This window comes from Malus sylvestris, chromosome 12 (assembly GCF_916048215.2).
Source record: "Malus sylvestris chromosome 12, drMalSylv7.2, whole genome shotgun sequence".
Classification (NCBI taxonomy): domain Eukaryota; kingdom Viridiplantae; phylum Streptophyta; class Magnoliopsida; order Rosales; family Rosaceae; genus Malus; species Malus sylvestris.
Genome location: NC_062271.1, coordinates 6,265,116 through 6,290,088, shown reverse-complemented (window position 1 = coordinate 6,290,088; position 24,973 = coordinate 6,265,116). Strand labels below are relative to the sequence as shown.

Genomic DNA, 24,973 nt, shown 5'->3' with positions numbered 1-24,973 from the left:
TGCCTAGTGCCAACCCTATAAGCCTAATTATAAAAATAGAACTTTAACGAAAAGTTTCCGGTATTGTACATTTTAACGAAAAATCACATTTTTACACTAAAAAGTCAATCCTTGTACTATTCATTTTACTCTTTATTTTGTCATTATCATTAAAACTTAAAGTTTATAAACCCTTTTCATTAGTTTTCCTTTATAAAAATGCATGTCTACTATTTTTTATTTTTAGCTAACTAGCTTTTACTTAGCTGGATTGTCAGGAAGATTTGAAATTCTTTTGATTCCATATGATTCTTCATATATTAATTTATTGTCGACCGATCAATTAACTCGGTTCTTCTCTAAATAGGTTGAAAATAGAGGCCACGTATGAAACGCATAGATGGATCGAATTCAACAGTAGAAATAGCAGTGCCAGAGTCAAGACTTAACCTCAATGAGCTCGTTATACAGATATAGATTTCATTATAATTGTCTATGACGAGTTCTTATTTGAAAATGTAACATCTTTTATCTGGTGTATTTAGATTAGTTTTCTAAATGTACACAACCAAATTATTCTTTAACCATACATTGATGTTCACAAATCACTACATTAGACTCTTTCCATAATTGTAACTGGTAATTAAGTGTAACTAATTTATCCATGTGAAAAGCTAGAGAAATAAGTAGTAGTTCGCATCCATCTAGATTCAGCAACAACACACTAATTTCAAAATAGTGTGTGAAAAATATGGAAATTAAAGAAGAAAAGCAACCCATGAAGACAAAAACCCTAAATCGAACCAAACTGATTGAAGTTCTTATTGGAAATTGGGGGTCAGTAATAAAAGTTACGTGTAGTACAGAGTTATTGAGAACAAGTGACCCCATTAACCCGGATCCAAATTCTCTCCCCTTTTATTCTCTTCCTCTCCAGTGCCTCCTTCATCCATAGCCATTCAAAATATTTCTAAACTGTATAAAAGGTAAAGATTATGCCACATCAGCAAAAACAACCCTCAAACTTCTTTAAACTAATTACGACGATGACCGTGAACCAAAAACAAAGTGATCCCGTCTTCTTATATTTCTTCCACTTATCATATATAGTTGCTAAGTGAACATAAATAAGACAGGGTCATGGACAAACAGTTGGTACAAGAACATCCAGAAGGTCTAGATCAAATGCCAAAAGGACATAAAGGAACAAAATGACATAGCACAACAAGAGGATGTAAATGATGAAATTGAGGTTCCACCATAAAACCAATTGGTAATATGGAGAGTAGTCCAAGACTATATAAGCACATAGCAAAGCTTGTCCCTCACCAATATGGGATAACTCTCAACACGCCCCCGCACGTGTGGCGGATTTTCAAGCCTACACGTGGACAACAACTGGGTGACGTGGAACGCGTGTGGCCGTTTGGCTTCACATGAGGACAACCCGCTTTGATACCATGATGAAATTGGGATTCCACCATAAAACCAATTGGTAATATGAAGAGTAGCCCAAGACTATATAAGCACATAGAAAATCTTGTCCATCACCGATATGAGATAACTCTCAACAGTAACTCAAAAGCAAGAGGTTCGAGCTCAAATGCCAGCGTAACTGTAAATTGGACTTTGTATCAAATACTTATATATTGTTTGACTCGCACTTGTATGAAATTAATAATTGGGTGTAAATGATTTTGGTGTAGAAAACTTGTACGCCTCACCACTCTGGAGCTGCTCCATCTCAAACTAGGCAACAAAGAAATTCTAAACTATACGTAATAACAAGAATCAGTCTTAAAAAAAAAAAATCTGGTATTTAGGTTAATATTTGTTGCTTTGGGTTTGCTAACATTTGAGTGAGCTCCTAGGTGTCCTTTATTGGGCTAATTATGTGTATGGGATTTTTTTTATCATGCTATTGTGACTGAATTTGGAAAGAAAAAAAAATCAATCACTAATTTTGAATAGTTAGTTATGCTTGAGTGTGTTGAAATATGAATGTAGTTCTAGTGATAAATTTGTTGAGATGAGTAAGTACGTACTTTTTTAATTTGAATTTGTGGGCGGTCATGTGAATTAAGTCACAAGGAAAACTAATGAAATAACATCACAACACCAACATGTTGCTAAAAAAGGCAAGATCGTGGAGAGTTTAACCATGATGTGTTGGAGGGCTTTCTTGCTTGCTGTTAATGAAGGGCTTTAGTGTTGAGATTAAGTAGTTTTTTAATAGGATTATGCTGCAGAACCATGAATTGATAGGTTTCTTTGATTTTGGCACTCTAGGTATAAGACTGTTGCATATCTTTTGTGTATTTTATTAATTATATTAAGGCACCCGAAGTGCAAAACTGATTATCGCAAGAATTGTTGATTTCGTTTTGGTAAATTAGGCGCAGAGCCAATACTTTGTAGTTGGTAATTAGACTTTTATGGCTAATTCAAATAAAACGTGTATGGAGTGGACTAGCAGAAGAGAAAAATAAAAAAAAATAGGCTTAAATGTCAAAATGGCCCCTGTGTTATAGTCATATGGCCAATTTAGTCTCTGTGTTTTCGATTGGGCTTATTTAGTCATCGTGTTTGTCACTGTTAGCCAATTAAGGACATTTAATTCAATCTCTTTTAAAAAATTCATAAGAAAAATTATATGAGATATAATTACCCTTTCTTTTTACAGAAAAATGTAAATCAATGAGAAATAACACATATAAGAGATAAAGTTTCCAATCTAAAAAATGGTTAAGGTTGTGACATATAAAAGAGAGAGGGTAATGTTATGAAGACTAAATTGACCCAATGACTAAAACTCAAGGACCATTTTACCATTTAAGCCAAGATGAATGAAAAATTGGATGAAAATTACCAAAATCTAACGTAAAAGGGAAATTGGCCAAATATAAAAGTGCTGAGGTAACTAGCTAAAATTAAAGCTCAATGGGAAATTAGTAGCTCCATACAGGATCAAAGAGAAAATCGACATATAACTAACGTCATTTTGTGCTTTAAACAGGTGGTAGAATTCTTGTTTCCTAAAGGGAATTAATCTTGAAATTTTTTCAACGACCAAAATGAAAGGAGGGCAATGAAGGAGAGAGATGAGACGGAAGAGAATCTGAATCCTTAACCCCATCTCCACCTTCCCTCCGCTGCTGGCATCTAGAATATGTTAGTAGTAGTATCCCTAAAAGCCAATTGAAGTAAAATTTTATGAGTAGATATTGGAGAATAGTCTCATCAACCTAAATTCTTTAGATTACATAAGTTATATATATTTATTGGACTCTATAGTGCGTTGTCACACAAATAAAAGAATAGTGAGAAACAATCAACTTTATCCTTAAATTAAACTAAAATATAATAATAGGATAAGTATACCTTAAATATTGCATCAAAATGAACATGGGAGAAACTCTTGCGCATTTGGGCATAAACCATTAAATCTGATGCATATTAAGATTCAATGATAGATCCAATAATTTGAATGCACTACTTATTCAACAATCAATGGATCTTGATAGCCTCTGTGAGTCTTTTTGGCTCCAAAAGAGTGGATTGTTGTGGCGAAACCACCCGTTGGTCTTATTTTAACAAGAAAAAAAAATGTTGATTCGATCCCTTTAAAGGTCTATTTCTGTATTTGAAAAGTGAAAATCATTTTAAACACGTCCCTAACGGTCCTAATCTTTCCCATTTTCAATTTATTTATGTTTTATTTAGATAAACTTTCAAAGGAGAGCTTCACATATAGAGACAAAAACACAAAATACATTTCATAAAACTCCACTAATTTGATCAAGGAGAGAAAAAACCCAAACTCCAATAAACCTAACCCATAAACAAGCAAACCAAAATTTAAAAATTTCAGCCATGCCCAAATAGATTTGTCCAAAACTGCACTATCTATAAAAGTTTCAAAATTAATTTTATATCTATAAAAACCAATTTATGCAAGATTAGTGTCATAATTCATGCACTTCTGCGAGATTAGTTTAATAAATTTCAACACTTCTGCAATATTAGTTTCACAATTTATGTACTTATGCTCAAGGTATAAAATATCGATGATATCGGAAATATCGGTAGTCCAAAAACACTGAAATTTCGATGAAATATAGGGATATTATCGATATCGATAAAAATTGAATAAAAACCACGGAAATTGTAAGAAAAACTTGGAAATTTTTATTGAAACTTTGTAGGATGTTTATTTAGTCAATTATCTATTAGTTTATCACAAAAATTTGGAATGACATGTATTGCATGATAGATATAACTTATTTAAGTTGATTATATAGTGAGCTGGCAAACATTGTGAGTGTATAAAATATGTAGTAATTAATGAAAGAAGTTTAAACACACCATAATCATTTATATATAATGAATTAGTACAATATTTTACACTTTATACATTGCATGGTAAGATACATGAGTGACTTAGCAAGGTCTAAAATATCGATGATATCGGAAATATCGATAGTCCAAAAATACAGAAATTTCGATGGAAATATCGGGATATTATGGATATTTTAGACCATGCTTATGCTAGATCAATTTCAAAATTTTATGTGCGTGTGCAAGATCAACCTCAGAATTCCTGCATTTTTGCAAAATCAGTTTCAAAATTCTAGTAATTCTGCAACATCAGTTTCAAAGTTTCTATAATTCTGCAAGACCAGCTTCAAAATTTTAGTATTTTTTTCAAGATCAGTTTCAAAACTCATGCATCCAAATCATCAAAACTTGAAAATCAAATACTTTAAAAAAATAATAGAATAAAAAACCAAAAAAAAAAAAGTTTCCATGGTTCTTATAAAAGAACTCATGGGTGTACTGATCAATCTCCCACCCGAAGAGATCCACAAAAACTACTTTTGGGCCTGAAGGCGGTAATGGAAAATACAAAATTGAGTTCCGCCACGAAAAGTAAGGGTTGTCGGTAAAATACAAAACAAAGCCCACAAACGTTTTGCTATATATACGACCAACTCAAAACCGCAAAGACAACATTAACAACAACAAACTCTCCTCGACAAAGCACTAGTTTGAAATAAAAACTGTAAGCTCTCTTTCTTTCTTCTGCTTATATAACTCTCCCTACTCGCTTCCCTCCTCGACCCCCCCTCTCTCTCCTCTCGCTCTCTTGATTTCAAATTTTCAAGATCTACGACTTGGGGGTTTGGTTTCGAAGTCCCAGAAGGCTCCACGAAAGGCAAAGCTCGTGACTTTCGGACATTCTTCACAAACGTTAGCCCCTGCACTTTGCTTTCTTTCTTTTTTTCTAGGGTTCTTATATTCTTGCCCATTTTTGCACATGGACTATGATGTCTCCGAAAGCAGTGGTGAGAAAAGTTTGAACCTTTACCATTTTCTCGGATCTGGGTCGTGTTCCTAAGGGATTTTGGGTAGTGGGTTAGTGTTTAATTTGGTTAATTTGTATAATTGGGTTTCGTTCGATCCCTGCGGAGTGGGTTTTCTGCAAATTAGGGTTTTGGGGGTTCTTGGGTTTTGTTCGAATTAGGGGGATTGAGGTTATAATTGTGTGATTTTTTGGTGTTCGTCTCTGGGTTTTGTTATTGGGAATTTGGGTTTTGGCAATGCATGGAATTAGGGTATTTGACAGGTTTATTTTGCTCTCTATGCCTGAAATGCTAAGGGTTTGGATTTCTTACTTGTTGTGCTAATAGTGAATAAAGAGAGAAGAAAAAATTGCTCTGAAACATTTTCTGCTCTGTTTGTAAAGGGGTTGCAAATTACTTTGGCTTGCCAACTTAAAGTGACTCTAATTTCGCATTTTCGGCTCTTTTCATTTTTGCGGTAATATAATGATCATTACGGATACTGGATAGAGTGGAAGAAACTAAAGATTGGATAAGGCATGAATTTTGTTTCAATGAATTTTACGATTCACAGATTGATAAAATAAAAACCGTAATTTGTATGTGTGAATATTTACGGAAGATGCATGGATATCAACGATGCGAGTGTTATTTAAATTCCCATACTGCATATTATTATGTTTATGGATTACTTAAAACAATTGTTTGTTGCCTTTATCATATAAGTAAATGTACGAGAACTATGTACCAAACAAGTTCCCAGCAGTTCTGCTGTAATTTTGTATTAATAGCATTGGATGAGACCACTTGTTGCCAACTAAGGGTGAATTCTTGTGAACCTTGGACAATTTTGTTCTTCTCGAGTTTGTACTTCATAACAGATTCAACCCAAGTAGTCACTTGGCAAATTGTTAACTTTCTCAACAAAATGTGTAATCCTTAATTTGATAAATATACAGATTCTAAATTATCACTATTTTTCTTTTTACTTATATTCAGGGTAAATATACTTCGCAATCAATAGCTTTGGAAGACCACTAAATGCATATGGTGCAAACTTTCATCTAAATGCTCTGTGCTGTTAATTGTGTCTAAACAGTAATAGTTATCCTTTCGTCTGAGGTAAAGTTACGGGTGACACAATTCTTGTACTATCAAGTATACCTTTATATGGAATAACTGCTGGCACTGATGATGATGACCTTCCTCCATCTCATCAAAACAGAATTCCTCAAGGGGGTCAAGTCTCAGGAAATAAAATATCTGCTGTAGATTCTATCTCATTTTCTAGGATGTATACAGACATGGAGGCACAAATTCATCACCTTGAGCAAGAAGCATACTGTGCGGTCCTACGGGCGTTTAAAGCGCAGTCAAATGCGATTACTTGGGTATTTATGGTTGCATGTCTGTGTGCTTGTTATCTTGAATCCTTGATATTATTTGTGAATCAGCCTTTAATATTTATCATGGGTGTGAATATCAGGAGAAGGAAGGTTTGATTACCGAACTTAGGAAAGAACTGAGAGTATCAGATGATGAACACAGAGAGCTTCTGACCAGGGTTAATTCTGAGGACATCATCGATAAGATAAGGTAAGTCTCTTGAAAGTTGAAAAATATGTAACAGAGTGACTCATAAATTGGCTGGGAATTTAGTATTATACTTTTTAATTGTCACATGGTGGTGAACGTATCAGAGTGTGGAGAGACAAAGGTGGTCATCAAGCTGCCAGGCTTACTACATCTCAGAATGCATATGAACTTTTACCTAGTCCTACTATTTCAGCATCCCGAAAGAAACAAAAAACATCACAATCGGTAACTTCTCTAGCATTCTGTCTCCCATTGCTGTCTTTAATTTAGCACTTCTTTGGCGGCCTTTGTGTTTAAAAGTAATTAAGGAGCTCATTTGAGCCATGAGGAAAGGCAATTATAAATTTAAAAAGTACTCAGTATGGTCGTGTGAAGAAAAACTGTTAGTTGACCTTTGTTTTGTTTGTTCTTAGCATGGTCAGCCATTCCCTGGTTTATCCTCAATGAAGTCCATGAAATACCCTTCAACAGGACCTGCTGGAAGTAGGCAATTCACCCGCAGTTCTTCTGGTCCCTTTGTCGAAGCAGCTGTTGCAGAAGCATCTGATTCATTAGTTGGAAGGAAAGTGTGGACAAGGTGGCCGGAAGACAACAGCTTCTATGAAGCCGTTATCACTTACTACAACCCGGCTGAGGTAGGTTTTGAAGTCTCTGTAAGGTGTTTCTGATTCAGTCCTGTAACAACATTAGTTGTTTTGAATATGTAAGTTTTCTGGTAATGTGCACATGTCAGAGTGAAAGAAGCATAGATGAAATTTTGCTGAGTTAATTGTTATTATTAGTGGTGACTTCCGGTTTGTTGTTTTATTATTTAATTTATCTTGGATAGGGTTGTGCTCTTACTAGATTTTATAGGATGGAAGCTAGAAATTCTCTTAGATTGCATAAGTGAACACTGTACCGTGTAATACCACTAGGGAGGCTTGTTTGTATATTGTAGGTTCAGTTGACTTTAATTAAAAATGAATAGCATAGACATTCTTTTTAATTAAAAGTTGATGACTTCTGGTCTGAATCTCCTCGTCAGTGTCAGTTCTTAAGATTGTTTTGCCTCTTCTAATAAATAACATCCAACATTCTTACAAGGTATTTTGAATAATTGAACCAAAGTGGTTGTCAATGGTACATGACGCTGGTATAAATTTAATGTTAAAGATGCATCCGTTTTGACATGTTTTGCCGCTTTTAGCTGACATTCAAATAACCCGTGTTTACAGGGTCGACATGCTTTGGTCTATGACATACATACACCAAATGAGACGTGGGAATGGGTTGATCTCAAAGAGGTAAGTCTATAAGTTCTATGTGGTGTGTGCATGTATTCCACTATGACATTAACGTGCTAATATTCCTGTAGCTATTTGTTGAACCAAATCATTAACCAAAAAGTAGGATCCACAAGGAAAAGCATAAGAGATACAGATTTAGAGCTTTTATTTCTTCTGCTAGCCTTATTAATAATAAGCAGATACCAGCATCTTAGCCCTTGATTACATAAAGAATCTATATAATTATAGCCCTCCAATATAATTAAAATCACTGGCTTTTATTGACCATTTATTCTTGACGTATATACATTTTTCACATTGCTGGTTTTAATCATATTCTTCCATCTTGTTTTTGGTAACCGACCAAGTTCTATCTCACAAAATCAAGACTTTTATGTTTTATTTTAAAAAGGGGATGAGGACTCCATTGACTGGTTACTGATTACAGATCTCTCCTGAGGATATCTGTTGGGAAGATCCTGGCCCATCAGGACGCCGGGCTAAGAAATCTACTAGCCAGACCACAAGAAGGCGAGGACCCACAAAGTCTCAATCAAAGAAAGAACTTCCATCACAAAATGGTATAGGGAAGGTGTCAGATGATTTGGAATTATTAAATACTGACACCCTGGTAAAGGAGGTATGTATGATGAACTTGAGCCTACCCTATCTGAAATTATGTTCGTTATTTTCACTTCTCTTTTCTGTTTTTTTTCAAAATTTTACTAGGTGGAGAGAGTTTTCAATGCAAGTGAGCCAGATCCCTTTGAGCTCGAAAAAGCAAGGAAAATGCTGAAAGTAAGATTAATATGCATCCGTCACCCTTTCTATCCCGTTCCTCCTAGTCTGAGTTAACATTCCAATTTGCCGCTTATATGTATCACATGCAGGATCACGAACAGGCCCTTGTTGACGCCATTCAAAGGCTGGCATATGCATCGGATGGTGAAAGTGGTAATAGATATATGTGTACATAATTATCGTTGATCAGTCGGTTTTACATTTCTTTTTCTCCTGTTTTGAGCTCAAAATAAGTTAAATAGCCAATTGTTGTACCATCTAGAGTTTTCGTTATGTAAGTTAGTTTTATCAGCACGTTGGAATTCTTTCTCATTAGCAGTATTTGCAAATACCTGTGCCTTTGTTAGTCCATATTTATCTTTTAGTTATATTAATAGTGTGTACAAAATGACTGAGACCTTGTTATATTAATCAAGACTCGTAAATAAAATGGATCCCTCAAGATGGATGGATTACTCGATAATAATTATACGAGCATCACACCAGATCCAAATACTGTCCTGCCGGTTCCCACCCCACCTCCCCCCAATACATTTGTTTATGCATACTTGCAATAAGGGAAGATGAACAAACGTTATGACCATGATTTGTGATTAAGCTGTTTGAATTCTGCTTATTTCTTTCTATTTTTTCTTCAAAGCAGATGGAGAGCACACGTTTCTGCACAGTCGGTCAATGGACGGATAGCAACGGGAACAAGTAGCGTTGTTGAAAGCATCACGGTACAGACTTTGAGTCCACAATGGGATGATCTTTGGCTGGTCGGCTTTGAAGGCAGCAGGAACACATGCGGTGATGACGTCGACTGCATAGGCTTTCTGTTTGATCGAATTTTAGGGTTTTTCATGCGTAACTTTAGGCACATCCATCTGTAAAAACATCTCGATTTAGTGTTCCAGATACGGTTTGAGAAGAGACTCTTTGTTTCAGCAGTTAATAGTCTGAACCTGATAGATTGTTGCTCAAATGTAAAGTTGCTTATAGCAGATGACATCTAGAAATGTACACTTTTGTTGATTTCATCGTCTTATTTCATGTTATGAACTTGTCCTGATTCAGCCCCTCCTGTATGAAGCTGGAGATTTATAGCTTACAGTGTTGATCTCACGCCGTGTTTGAACCGCTTACATAAATCCTGCCAAGAAAGCAAACAAATTCGTTTTCCTGGAAAAATATCATAGTGCGGTTAAACTCAGATCATTGAGAGTAAACATTCCATCTGGTTTACCTTAAAATGGTGATGATTAAATTGATAAATACCTGAACACGAAGCGATTGTTGGACTGAATTGCAGTAATTCGAGCTGTATGAATTCGATTAGTGCACTTTACTACACCAGGTAGATGCCCGGGGCTTGCCCTCATGAAATTGGTGCATCCATCCTGTCCTGGGTGCCGGTAGAGCCGGAGATGAGAGCACCCTACACAAACGAATATCAAAGAATGAAGGATTTCAGTTCATCGTTTTGGAAAGGATGAGCTCTAATTACTGTCGAAATCCAGGCTGAGGATTTTCATTCATCAACGAACATCAAAAGAAAATACAAAACGCAACATATTTAGTGATTACATCGACATTCAAATGTAGGAACTATACCCTTACAAAGCTTAACATAGTTCCATATACTCGGTAAATGGATCTTGATGCAAGAACGATGTTCCTGTGCCATGTTGACCACAACGATATTAGTTCATCCATATACAAACATGGCCCTTCTACTCACAAAAGCAAAGGAAAATTCAGATAACAGAGACAATAAGTCGACTAAACCGATTATAAAAGAAAAGATTGCTCTAATACCGTGGAAGAAATGCCGGTGAACCAAGTACGGTTTCATGAATAACTTACGTAAACAAAGTATTCTAAAGTGTAATGACAGTGAAATACATATGTCCAAAGAGAATCATACACCATCAGCAGACTGGATTCCAAAGGTATAAGTTGAAAGAGGCAGCTAGCAGAAAATTGAAATACCAAATCAGTTCTGCATTAAGCAGCTAAACTTGTCTCCGACGTGCAACCAGATTATAATAAAATGTTTTAGCTAACTATCAAGGGTCCTGTATAACAACAGAATGTCCAGTGCACACAATGTTTTTGAATCTTTTACTTCATACCAAAAGAATAAAACGATCAACACAATGATTGGTCTTCGTCTACATATTCCCAAAACTGATCTGTTGGACGAATAGACATGTTCTTACACTAATCACATGAAGTTTCTATGAATCAAATCGATAGCAGAATGCACTCTACAACAGAAACAATCCTCCTAGTGTAAATTCTTCTACCACGAAAACAATCCCAAATCGATAGCAGAATGCACTCTACAACAGAAACAATCTTCCTAGTGTAAATTCTTCTACCACGAAAACAATCCCAAATAACATAACTCAACCAAACGTTGCGGATTACTAGTGTCTCATTCCTTATTGTGTAAATGTCTTTGAAATAAATCAACATACATCAGCATACTACATATCCTATAAGGTAGCGCAAATGAGATCTTGTTCTTTCGGGACTCAGGGGCTTATAAGGATAAACCCATCACCAGAAAATGATTAAAATCTATAATCTACCTCATTAGCATCTTAATCTCAACCTTAACAAGATCATAAACATCTCTAAAATTCAAGCAGCTCCAGTTAAAAATCAAAACTTGATCAATAATTTCGACATCTAAAGCATCAAATGCAGTCATAAACTGAATAATTATGAGAATCTGTCACACCACAATTGCACTTGTAATTTGTAAACAAACCGATCATCCACCAAACTCAAAGACAAAGAAAAACAGGACCCCAAATGCAGAGAAATATTAACAGGAAAAAATAAATAAAACACACCTGCAGAAGAACAACGCAAACGAAATCCGATTCTGCAGATGAATTGGAAGGGAACCTTTGAGTCAGCAACTACACCGTGAAGCCTGAAGGCATTGCTGCGAATCTACCGGCGTATCTGATATCAAAGGCGACGGCTTTGAAGCCCCATTTGAGCAGAAAGTTGGCTATCTGGTTTTGGGATTATTTGGGTTGGTTGTTGAAGATCATGTGGATTTCCTCCTCCTCCTCCTCTGTCATGAAAAGAGTGTGATTGTAACTGGCAAATGATGGTAGAGAGAGAGAGAGAGCGAGAGAGAGAGAAAGAGGATGACTTTGTTTTGAAGGAAATGATATCCACAACAAGGATTTTTGTGTTGAATTTGCATCATTGCGTGTGACATTTTGAGAAGAATACCTGGAATAAAGGGGTACCCCTCGAGGAAAGGAAATTCAAGGGAAGGAGGTCCTCCATTAGACTCTGGCTTTTTTTTTTAATATATATATATATATATTTTTTTTGTTAAGAAATAAAGGAAAACATGGGCCAATAGTACTCTGATCTAATGGTATTTCACTTCACTTGTTTCACTTAACTTGTAAGTAAGAGATCTTAGATTTGATTCTCACCAAAGGAGAATTTGAACCACATTATTCCTAACTTATTGTCAGACTTAACTCACTCTCACACCCTCTTAGTGTAGATAATATCAATTGTTCAAAAAAATAATAATAATTCATTAATATGCGACGAATAAACCGATGATTATGATAAAAGAAAATGAAATATTCAAATCGTAACAATTGTACGATAAAATGATGGCATGTCATCATGTAAAAAAGAATAAATGACTTATTACACGTAAGAATGAATAAATAACTCACATGAACATGTTTGAAGTAATTTTACATTACACTTACATCATTGAAATTTGAAACTGCTTGTCATAAAAAAGAGAACGGTTCTCAAACCTAAAACGTCACATTTAGACCTTTCAGTAGAACATTTAGACCTTTCAGTAGAGTTATCTACGTAAGCTCCTACCACAAGTGCAAAGGAGCTGCGCAAGTCATTGCCATCGTTGTTGTACCTCTCCAAAAGGCCATCCTCCACTTCTTCGCCCGCAAATTCTTCCTTAGAGTGCTGATAACAATTCTCATAATTTATGCATTCGATTATCAACATGTCATTGAGAAATATCAATTTCGATCTATATCGTTTGCTGTTTAACTGATTTGTTTGCCAGGATGATGCTTCAAAAAGGATCTAAAAATTTGACCAGTTTATATGGTTGATGGCAGGTGCATTTCAGCTTCCTCGGCCTCTAGCTCGTTTAGCTGGACCAGCTGTTGTTGGTGCCACTGCTGCCGCCCTCTTTGAGGGCCGTCCCACACTCCTTTTCGATGGGCTTTCTTGCTCTTTTGCCGCTTGTCTCCCACCAGAACTTCTGCGCGAACCTTGATCTTTCTGCGTGTTTCCTTTGCCATTTCCATTTTTCCTCTGCTCTGCTCTTCTCCCTTTGCTGTTATTCTCAGGGTTCTTTGATGTCTCTAGCAATGATCCGGTTTTGGACGAGGAGCTCTTCATTCTACTCAAGAAATTTGTGGCACTTTGCTTTTTCCCACTTGCGTTATTGTTTCTCTTCTTTTCCATCTCTGCTTTGGTTTCTGAATTCTCATTGCTAGATACCACTCTGCTCTTCTTTTCCGTCTCAGATTTGGACTCTGAATTCTCATTGGCATCTGAACTTCTGTCATTGTTAGTATAACTACGGGTCCTGACATTTTTGCTCGTGTTGTTTCTTGTACTGCTCCCGAGTCTTTCTTTTCTTCTCTTCTTAGTGACACGGAGTTTCTCAATTTCATCCAAGGACACTTCCTTTTGTTTCCAATTTACAGCTGGTCTGACATCACGAGTGGCCTGCTCTTTTCTTGTGTCTGGTCCCGAAGAAGATGTGGATCCTCTTGCAGCAATGGAGCTGCGCTTGCGACAAGCATTCAATGGAAGTGAGAGTTTTGATTTTGCTAGCAACGAATCTGAAGTTTCAGGATCGGGATTCAGAGGTGGAGCTGGTTGTGTCAGAATTTCTTCTTCGGGAGGTGCATCTTGTTTAGGAGCCAGACGAGCTATTTCCTTTGACACAAGGGACCGAAGCTCACACGCAGCCTTGTATTCTGGAGACATTTTCCCAAAGAAGACTATGGCATTGTTGCAAATAATCAACAGATCTCGAAAGAATAACATTCTGCTGCAATGCGAGTACCAACCTCCTTCAAGTCTGGTTTGCACCATTTCGAAATCTACATGTTGCCGGATCATTTTTGTATAAATTGGGTTATCCTGCAACATTTGAGAAGCATAAGCGATATTGTTATTTCATATGCCCAAGTAACCAAAGAATTACAGATACGATGATTCTGTTATGCAGAGAAATATAAGGTCGTCGCAATACAAGAATTTGAATCTCGGACTAAAAAATGTAGGCCAGGGCCCTAGCACCCAAGTTTGAATCTCTTCCCCGTCAATTAGACTAGTTTAAAATATCTTGTAACTTATCTCATCGGTTCAGACAGGTCCGCTTCACCCTTTTCCAACTGCCCCTTTATTACAAGAGATTGGTTTATTTTAAACTAAAACTGCACGAAGTGGAATGTGAATCCAGCCTCTCCATAAATGGGGGTAAAGTTAGCCGACATTCACCTCTCCCAGACCCTGCGTAAAGCGGGAGCCTTGTGCACTGAGTACGACCTTTTTTTGTCTATAGTTGAAGATCAAATCGAGAGTAGACATAATTTTTTTTTTTATTGGAAGTAGTATTCTACTGTAAACTAAACTACTGGAACATGAGAGAGTGTGAACCCTTGAAGCAATGACTTTAAAAAAGAGATTCCAACCAGAAATCAGTTACACATAATTGGAATTTGAACAACAACTAGACAAATTTGGGTTGGACGTAAAGACCCATCCACCCCATTCTTCACATGTACACCCAAAAAAGCAGTAGGTGGATCCCTCATTTTTTTTTTCTTTCAAAAATAGAGAGAATTGGTGGCCATAGTTATCCCCTCTAGACTTGGGAAGGCTATGAAAAATCTTACCAACCCCATGGCCAAGTCAAGCCGACTCACCAATTTGACCAATTTAGAGCATTAAACCCAGAACTTCCCACATTTTTTGTTTATTGGAAAGCTGCAATCCACGCCTTTATTATTGGGCCACTTGCTGTGGGTACTAATGGATCCTTCTTAGTCTTCCTAATATGCACCGTCACCTAGAATATAACTGCACAAAATCAAGGTTCTAAAATACGCTAGGCACTAGTCGGACGGCAGGCTGGAGCCTAGAGCCTAGGCAGACTAAGCGAATTTAAGTAAACCTATTATATTATATGTAAATAAGTATCTGCTTATACTTAAAATATATATAATTTCATCATAAACTGCAAAATAGAATGACATATGTATTATGAAGTATTGGAACATATGAAAACATAGGGAACAAGGATATAAAGTGTGTTCATTTAAGTATGCAACAAGTCTTTTACAATTTATTAAAAAAATGAAATACATAACGAAATTTATCTATTCTATGTCTAAATGAGTTGCAACCTAGACAGATGCCTAAGCGGATATGGGCAGGCTAGGCAGGCGCCTCAGTAGGATTAGGTGTCATTTCTTAATTTTTAAACACCTAAATATCAATCGGGACGGTGACCAACCATCTAACGTTTAAACGGGTCTAGACAACGTTAGATGAGAATTTTTAGAACAGAACACAAAATATGGAAAAGAACAATATACCGTGACAGCCATTAAACCCGTGTTGACATGTCGCCATCTCCTTGGATAGTGACGTTGACCCAAATACGTTGTCGTTCGATGATTTAATATTCAAAACTATAATTTATTTGAATGAATGGCATTTTACCACTTAAATCATATTTTATTTTTTCAACATTGCAATGCTGCATCAAATTACAGTTCATTGCAAAGTCGGATTTCTAATAAATTTTCTATCAATTTATTGTTAAATGATGACGTGAAGTAGAAAAAAATAAAAAACAACAAATTACATCTTATCACCTCAATTTCAAGAGACATAATAAATTCATACTTTATTTTTTTAATATTTAATGTTATATATCAACTTATGAAATTGTTGTAGTGTCAAATCTCGTTTCTTTGTCCGTCAATAGTTAATAGATAAATTGATAGACAAAAAGTCATTGCAACAAATTTGTAAGTTAATATATAACAATGTCATGTTCAAGAAATGAGTTGTGAATTTGTTATGTAATTAAAAATTAAGGTTGTAAAATGAGTTTGTCTTTTTTTATATTTTTTAAAATTTAAAAGGAAGAATGAGCTATGCGCCTACCACGTTATCATTAAATAGTTAAATCAATAAAAAAATAATTAAAAATCTGACCTTGGAATGAAACGAAAACTGATGTATGAGGATATAATGTTAAGATAATAAAGTACGAATTTGTTATGTAATCTAAAATTAAGGTGATAAAATATTTTTTATTTTTTATTTTTAGAGGAAAAATAAGCAAACCTGGGAATGGAGCCGGCGCCCGAATAAGGAGGCAAACTTATGAGAGCGAAGGATCTCAAGGAAATCCACCAACGGCTGAGATTCAACTGGGACCCTCTTCGTGGCGGGAGATTCATCCTCCTGCTCCGGTTCACTTGGCTCTCCCGGTCCGACCGGTTCCGGATCATTCCCTGCTTTTCTCGACAATCTCACCGAGCTCTTCACTTCACTGCTACTTTGACGACTCTCCTTCGTCCCTTCTTCCACTCCCTTTGACTCGGCCATCGATTCCCTCAACTCGCCCGAGTTCCCCTTCTCCGACTCCATACCCGCCGGTTCTTTCGCCACCGAATCGGAACTTCCGTTGCACGAATCCTCCACCGCCGGATTACTCGACTTCTCGGCCGACCCGATCTCCTCACCGGCTGGTTCAACCGATTTATTCCGCTCCGAACCATTACCCGTACCGGCATATCCGGTGCCGGGTTCCTCGGGTTTCCGATCTGTCGTGTTCGACTCGTCAAACGACTGGCCGTCGTGCACCAAGAAACCGCTGGAGATTTCTTTTTTCTCCGGCGAGACATCATCCGGTTTAATCTCTTCGTCTCCGGTTTTCTCTAGATCCGATTTTTGGGTCTCCCTCAGACTATGTTCGCGCACTTCTTTCAACCTGTCCACCTTCGATTGCAAACACCTAGACGATTCATTTTAATCACAAAAAATTAAAATAATTAATTTTGATCCGATAATTAAAAACAATCAAAACGCCGTCGCGTCGGGTTGAGATTTTTACACGATGGAGCGGTCGTAACGTTGCAGTTCGCGTCGAAGTTCGTCGAGCCGCCGCTGCCGCAACTGGTGGAGCCAGGGGATGGGGTATTTATCGTCGTTGCTGGCGGCGGACACGTTATCGGAGTGGTTAAAGTGGCGGCGGAGGTCGTGGAACTTGCGCTTGCAGGCGTGCGGGGTGAGGAGGTGGAGGTTGGAACTGCGCTTGCGGAGTTCGGTGGCGACGGAGTCCCAGCTCTGGGTGCCGAAGCGGTGGACGGCGCAGGCGAGGAGGAGCTCCTCCCACGTCCCCCATGTCGGTGTTTGTTTCTCGGGAAAATTAGGGGACTTGTTATCCATAAGGAAAATAATTTAGTTAGTCAGTCCATTGTTTCTAATAAGTTTCGGCTCTTCTGGTTTGTCCTCTGCATATTCCATTGAGAATGTGTGTGATTTTAATTCCTTTGTTTTATTTGTTTGTATTGTGATACAGATAGGGATGGGTTGAAAAAATTGAAAACCGAAAAAATTCGGACCGAAAATCGAACCTTAACTGAAAAAACCAAACTAAAAAAAAAAGCAAACGAAAAGTAAAAAACCAAATCGAACCAAAAATGATTTGGTTCAGTTTCGGTTTTTGAGATTCAAAAACTGAACCAAATAAATACATATTGATTTTATATAAAATTTTAATTATTATATATAATGGGTATTTATTTTCAAACTAATTCCAAACTCAAACTTCAAACCCTTCAAATCCAAATAGAATGTTAGGCCTACTATTAGAAAGTTAGAAACCCTAGCATACTAATTATTCCTTCTTTTCTTCTCCCCAGCCGTGTTCCTTCTCCCCATTTTTTTCCTATCATGTCACCACCTTCCTCTCTCCCATTTCTCTCTTGCTTTTTTCTTATTTTGTTCTCTCATCTCCCTCTCACACATCTCTTTCCCTTTCTTTTTTTTCTCCCCTGCTGCATCTCTCTTTATTCCATTGTCCAACTCACACCTCTGCCGAAGTCAGCCATGGCTTCCGCCATCGTTGACAACAAGGTGGTTCTCGCTCGCCATTGTTGACATGCACCAAATCTAGCCACCTTTCACTGCAACTATTCTTATGGACTTGTTCTCCTCGGTCACTGAGTTTTGATCTGGAAGATTCGACTTAATGTGGTGCAAATTGTATATAATTCTACTCGGTTTTATTCTTTGATATGGTTTAATTTTGATAGATATAAGTGACTTGGGTTTGCAATTTTATTGATCTGGAATTTGGTCTTTTTGATTTTAAAAATTATGTTAGATTTGAATGGATTTGAAATGTTATAATTTTAGCTACAGATTTGCTTTTCTTCTAGTTTCTTCACCTTTCATTGTATTCGGCATTATTTGTATTATTTAAAATAAAAAACAAACCGAATCGAAAAAAACTAAACAAAAAAAAATGAATCGAACCGAACCGAAATTTCAGTTCGGTTTCGATTTTGGTAAAAAACCAAACCGTTTTGAGCCGAACCCAGCCCCAAATACAGGCACTTATCTCGAGCATGTTATACGCTTCGCACCGTACTGGCTTTGCTTTTGTCGACCAAAACTACTATTTTGTTTCCTAGTTTTGTAGCATTTAAGTAAATTTACCTTTTTTCATCTTGACAAATATTATATTAATTTTAAAATAATACTTATGTTTGTCAATTAGTATTACAGTCTAATTGTATTTTTCTTCTTTTTGTAAGCGAGAGGTTTTCAGTTCAATTCTCGCCAAAAGCGAATTTGAACCTCATTATTATGACTAACTCATTGTGTGGCTCCACTCCTCTATCTCTTATGTAAATATATCGTTTGTTTAAAATAATACTTACTTTTCAAGACACATGTTATATATTTTGCAAATAACGTAAAATTCTATAATCTAAGTTTTAAAATTTTATGTGATTTTTTTTTAAATTGTTCATGCATTAAAATGTATGGACAAATCAACAGCATAAATTATTAAATACATTTTTTTAAATCTCTACCTAACACCGCATTGGCGTTAGGCGGCCGGTCACCACTCCGATCCAATACAATTTTGTATTTTTTAGGTATAAATAGATATTTATTTATATGTGATATAAAATTAAAAAACCACATAGGCCTCCTTCTAGGCCACGCCTAGGCTAGGCTTGTGTTCGCCATCAGACTAGCACCTAACGCCTTTTAAAACTTTACTTAATAACATATTCATGATGAACCATCTATTTATTTACATATAAATGGCTAAACGATCTCAAATTGGAATGATTTTTTCAATTTTCTTGTTTAGTGAACAATTTTCAAACGAAAATAAAAAAATTGTACTGTTAAAATTATTAAGTTTAGACAATAAATATATGTTATTCTTAAAAAGTAAAATAAGTGCAAAACTACAAATAAATTATTTGGTTTTCAGATAAATAAAAAAAGGATGGTGATTTTCGTAATTGTTGCACTCCTATTGGATTAGGAATGTGATTGTGTAAATCCTAGTGTATCTAGGAGTATCTTTGTATATTTCCCTTAGTAGTTTAATTCCTATTAGAGTTGTAACCTAATAGGGTAAGGATTTAACATTCCCTACTACTATAAATAAAGGCACAATGGAGTGATACAACACACACTTCATAATTACATCTCTCTCTGTTGTCGCCGGTTCCTCTCCCTATCTGTTCTAAATACAGTTCAGTCAAATAGGCCTACAACACGTTATTAGCATGCTCTTACTAGAAACTAAGGAACTGAAGGATCGTGGAGGAGGCTTTCTTCTACAACGTCAAAGGCTTTCAATTATTTTATGCCAATCAGATTCTTTTAAAATAAATTAAGTTATTTGAAATGACCTTAAAGCATGAAAACATTCCCCATGATGCATGAACCCCCTATATTTATATTTTCCTTCCAATTATATATATTATATATGTGCTCATATATTTTGTCAATATATATACTTGTTCATGCAATACGCAATTATGCTATGTGGAATTTGTCTAACCATGCTGAAATTCTCGCCTTACATGAAGCAACTCAGGAATGCTTTGGGTTGAGAGCAGTAATGGGCCATATTCGAAGCTCATGCGATCTCTACCTCGCCGTAGATGTCCCTACGTCAATCTTTGAAGACAATGCAGCATGCATCAAACAACTCAAGAAGGGTTACATTAAAGGAGACAACACCAAGCATATTGCGCTGAAGTTCTTCTTTTCACATCAACAACAAGAGCATCAAAAGATTGAAGTCATACAAATTCGTTCACAAGACAATATGGACGACCTCTTCACTAAATCACTACCAAAAGCAACGTTTCAGAAGCACGTTTCAGAAGCTTGTTCAAGGAATTGGTATACGTAAACTTTCTGAGTTATAACATTGTTATTTCTCTTTGGAATTGTGTCAAACTCAGGGAGAGTATCTTGAAGAATACTTGCTTGATCTTAATGTACTATTTTTCCCTACGATTAGGAGCATTTTTCCCACTGGGTTTTTGCTACTTAACTAGGTTTTAATAAGGCACCCACCTTGGGTTGATCATATCCCTAATGACGTCCCATAGACGTTTCTTTTGACTTTGCACTTCTCAAGCATTTTTCCTTATACTATGGATTTTGTCCCTACTCGGGTTTTTGCCATAGCCTTAGGTTTTTTAGTGAGACTTACTACTTTATGCAATTTCCTACCTTATTGAGAATAAGCGTTGTTCCTTAGAATCAGTGTCGACGAGTCAACTTCCTCAACTTCTGCATGATGCTGGATCTACCTTGATTATCTACACATTCAAGGGGGAGTGTTGTGAACTTTCATAGTTTAAGTGTGATTGTGTAAATTTTATCTAGTTATTATTTCCTATATGGGCTTGTATTCCTTGGGGATGAAGGATTCTTCTCTCATTTTTACTACTATAAATAAAGGCACTACGTAGGGGGGGATAACATATCCTCAATGCACAATTCCACTATGATTCTACAAACACATCTCTCCTCTCTCTCTCTCTCTCTCTCTCTTTCTCTACCCTTACCGCCGGCTCCCTTCTCTTTGTCAGATAAAATAGGCTACAACACTTAAAAAAAAATATCAAAAAAATGGATATGTTGTGTGTGTAACTGGTTCTTGGTAGTTAGGCTTTGGGCACCATATGCCTAGAAACTTCAATTGACCCAATGTGCACTTTCATCACCAAATAGCGTAAAAGAATCAAATCGAACCAAACCAAATGTCCCATTTTTTTATTGGACAATCTACGCAAACCCAATGTTCTAAAAATTGACCTAGACAGCCGCCTAGGCGTTTGGCGGTGGAGTGCCGCCGGGATTTATGCTAAAACATTCATCAAATCTAGGGATGGCAATGGTTCGGTTCGGTTAATTCACGAAAATTAACCATATCCATAACCGCAAATTAACAATCGGGTATTATCTATAACAATACCCACTAGGTAACGGATTCCGCATCGGTTAACGGTTATATCCATCTTAGTCAATACAAAAAAATATATTCGTTCAATTGACGCATGATATTTTAGTAAATATTAATTTTGTCATTAAATATTTGATGTATAAAATGATTTAATGAAAGGATCTTGTGGAGCATAAAAATTAAAGCTAAACATTGATAATGTTGGCTAACCCTTGATATCTCCCATAAGTACCATTGAATTCTCATAAATTTTGATTCATATAAAAAAATTGGGAGCATTTTTACTCACCATCATAAACTATGGTGTATGCTCACCATACACCTAATCAATTGACACGTGTCATTTCACCATATACCTAATAATGTTGGCTGATCTTTCCCATAAAATGCAACTCACACAATGCAAATTTTGTATTCTCAAGGTAAGGGATTTGGTGAATAATTAATATACATATGTGTGTGTGTGTATGTATTATTTAATACTTTAATATTATATATAATTATATTATATACTATTCGGTTCGGATTCGAGAACGGATACAGATTGGGGACCCGTATAACCATATCCAAAATCATAACCGAGTAATATTCACAATTTTTCCCCATACCCAAATTATACCCGAATTTTCATACCCAAATCCAATCCATTCGGGCGGTTATCCATGATTATCGGGTTTAATGGTTAGAATTACCATCCCTAATCAAATCGGGTAAGAGTTAGTCGGCCACCTAGGCGCTATTTAGGCGGTCTCAGCAATGATAGGCGGTGGTCTAGGCGACCTCTTAGAGCCTCGTCGGTTCTCCGTTTCGCTGCGATCTGACGAGAAGAAAGAGTAAACTGGAAATCTTAGTGACACATAGAGAGTAAACTGAAAATCTTAGTGACACATATAAACCCCACTTGATTGTTCAAAGAATCTACCTCAAATTTCTTCAAATGTTGTTTGTTCGTTGGGATTTTTGGAATTCTTTCAAGCTTTTGGAATGCAAGTTGGAGGTTTAGAGGAGCTTGTGAAGGCGGTGGGAGAGGTCTAATAGGAAGAACAACTTGGTTCTAAGCGAAGAACAAACAGCATCTTTGTCGAAGAGAGAGAATGCAATGGAAACGAGGTTGCTTATAATACCCAAAAGAAATAGAAGGAGAGGTATAATAGTATAAAACAGCCCATGTGGTTATAATTAGTTGATGGAAACGAGGCACTCATAATAAAGAAGACAGAGAGAGAGGTAAAGCATATACGCTGCATGATTTGGCTTTTTTAATTAATAGATGGAAACGATGTAGCGAAAAGAGAGAAGAGAAGAGGAAAAGAAGGGATAGGTTGGGCTGGGGTGGGGCAGGCCTGTCACAACCCATCCCGAGGATTAATTATCGTGATTGTGAAAAGACGGATTTACCCTTGAGCATTGGATGTGTGTTGTGTTTTGGATTAAGAAATTGGGTCAATTGGTTCTATTCCTAACTAATTTGACCCAATTAGAACTAAAAGATTAAAGATTTGTGATTGGTGTGCATGTTTGGACCACACACATCCATACCCTTTTCTCTCTCTCATTCCCCGTGCCCTTTCTCTCTCATCTCTCGAACTCTCTCTCTTTCCCTCACGTACGGACAAGCAACAAAGCTCACAATCATGCACGGATCGACGTTCTAAAGGTGAGATTCTTTTCCCTTGCAAGTCCCTGAGTACATCTATACCATTCTTAAGACTTGAAACTGAGAAAAACCCGAGAAAACCTAACCTTGATTTTGTGCACTGTTCATACACACGTAAAACTTTGTGTTTCAGGGAATTCTAAGGTCATATGAGGCTTAAAGAGGTTCTCACGAGTCTCAAGGTACTTCGTTGGAAGGAATTGGACGTCGGAGGGCCGAGATAGAGGCTACTCTAGGTAAGCCGATCTATCGAGCTTTCCCTAAGAAAATGTAGCAGTTTTTAGGCCTTAAAACTATTATAACGTGATTGTAGATGTCCCTAGCTTCATTTTGGTACCAATTTTATGGAAAATGGTTAAGAAACGAGTGAGAATAGTGGGTTTAAAGTTTTACCCAGTTTTCTGGCGACCGGCGACTCGCCGGAGAATATGACGGCATATTCCGTCAGTTTGGATGGAATATGCTGATGCCGTCAGTCAAATGTAATAGAATTTGTTAGGTTTAATGGAATATTCCCTAACGGTGGTTAGGGAATCCGTCAGGTTTGGGCCGCACGTGGGGGCGTGTTTTGCCATGCCCTTGCTGGCGCATGGGAGGTCCAAAAATATTTCTAAAAATATGGGGATGATCCTGAGGTAAATGCCTGTTTATTTACGTCACCTCCCGCACTATATGCTCATATTGGATCCAATTTAAGTGCACAGTCTTGTCGTGCAGACCTTATTCATGGTTCCGACTCGTAGGTGACTAGCGATTCATCGCCCGGCTATTATGAGAAAGTAAAATTGAACATAACTATATTACACCCAATCTTGTCATACATACCCTTTTTTAGTGGTTCAAACTTATGTGCAGTATGTTGCCATATAGGTCATTGTAGTGACTCCGGCTAGAGTAACTTTGAGTTATGAATTCAGCCGTACAGACTACCTCAAGGGTTCCGGCTAACATATCATATTTCTACAAAATCATTCTTACCTAGATTGTTTACTTTGTTATATTTTGGCATGACTTACATATGAATGTGAAGCATGAATTGAATTGATATGATATATATATATATATATATATATATATATATATATATATATATATATATATATATATATATATATATATATTTGTATATACTTATATCTTGATTCTGGGAAAATTATACATGTTTTACAGCGAGGAGTTAGTATATTGATAAATGAAATGATTTTGTAAAACATTTGTTTTTGCCCACCCACGTTTTTTGTTTTGCGCCCCTCCAGGTTTTAAGTAAGCTTGCTGTCGGTGGCTAGGGATCGTCGGCAGTTCTGACCTATTTGAATAATAGTAGGACATTCCTAATATTATGTAACTAGTACTTGTCCTACTGGACTGCACCTAGACTTTATGCTCCATTAGGAGTGTTCATTGTTGTAACTAACTCCTATCACTTTCGTTTAGTAGTGCACTCTAGTAATCTGGTCTTTAATTATTCGTATAGTTGCTATCTTTATCACTTCTGCACTATGCACATGGCTACGTCACCCTCACGTGACGGCCAGCATGCCTTGATCTCGGTCGGGGTGTGTCAGTTTGGTATCAGAGCCTAGGTTTAGCAGTCCTGTATAATTCTTGAATGTTCTAATCCTTGTGATGTCTTATGTCAGAACAATGCCGCCTTGTAGAGAGCCCCGTCAACCAGCTGAATCTAGTTTCCCTGATATTGCTTAATTAGGGGAAGCTATAGTTTCTGCCATTCAGACAGCATTCTATACTCCCTAGAGGACACCTCTTGAGACAG

General features: G+C 36.7%; 2 protein-coding genes and 1 long non-coding RNA gene across 13 annotated transcripts; 1 reads left to right on the top strand and 2 right to left on the bottom strand.

Annotated features, from left to right (window-relative positions):
- Positions 1-4,957: 4,957 nt before the first annotated feature.
- LOC126591948 (protein EMSY-LIKE 1-like) lies at positions 4,958-10,003 on the top strand. 8 transcript variants are annotated; one of them, XM_050257669.1, is made up of 11 exons: positions 4,958-5,041; positions 6,321-6,443; positions 6,547-6,712; positions 6,808-6,917; positions 7,022-7,142; positions 7,331-7,552; positions 8,135-8,203; positions 8,634-8,825; positions 8,915-8,983; positions 9,076-9,139; positions 9,627-10,003. In XM_050257669.1, exons 3-11 carry the CDS (start codon positions 6,614-6,616, stop codon positions 9,671-9,673), a joined length of 993 nt encoding a protein of 330 aa, XP_050113626.1. In that variant the 5' UTR covers positions 4,958-5,041; positions 6,321-6,443; positions 6,547-6,613; the 3' UTR covers positions 9,674-10,003. The 8 variants fall into 8 exon arrangements, with proteins under 8 accessions (XP_050113626.1, XP_050113623.1, XP_050113630.1 ...); XM_050257666.1 differs by having other exon boundaries at positions 4,990-5,229; XM_050257673.1 differs by having other exon boundaries at positions 4,994-5,229; positions 6,624-6,712.
- Positions 9,326-12,267, bottom strand: LOC126591950 (uncharacterized). Of its 3 annotated transcripts, none has more exons than XR_007612550.1 (4): positions 11,833-12,267; positions 10,583-10,646; positions 10,247-10,406; positions 9,326-10,121 (listed from the first exon to the last, which is right to left on the bottom strand). It is a non-coding gene; the product is annotated as an uncharacterized LOC126591950 (long non-coding RNA). The 3 variants fall into 3 exon arrangements; XR_007612551.1 differs by having other exon boundaries at positions 9,326-10,150; positions 10,589-10,646; XR_007612549.1 differs by having other exon boundaries at positions 9,326-10,150; positions 11,833-12,257.
- Positions 12,268-12,643: 376 nt separating this feature from the next.
- On the bottom strand, positions 12,644-17,651 carry LOC126591943 (uncharacterized). Of its 2 annotated transcripts, XM_050257662.1 has the most exons (4): positions 17,142-17,648; positions 16,671-17,042; positions 16,370-16,640; positions 12,644-14,149 (listed from the first exon to the last, which is right to left on the bottom strand). In XM_050257662.1, exons 1-4 carry the CDS (start codon positions 17,474-17,476, stop codon positions 13,118-13,120), a joined length of 2,010 nt encoding a protein of 669 aa, XP_050113619.1. In that variant the 5' UTR covers positions 17,477-17,648; the 3' UTR covers positions 12,644-13,117. The 2 variants fall into 2 exon arrangements, with proteins under 2 accessions (XP_050113619.1, XP_050113618.1); XM_050257661.1 differs by having other exon boundaries at positions 16,370-17,042; positions 17,142-17,651.
- Positions 17,652-24,973: the final 7,322 nt, after the last annotated feature.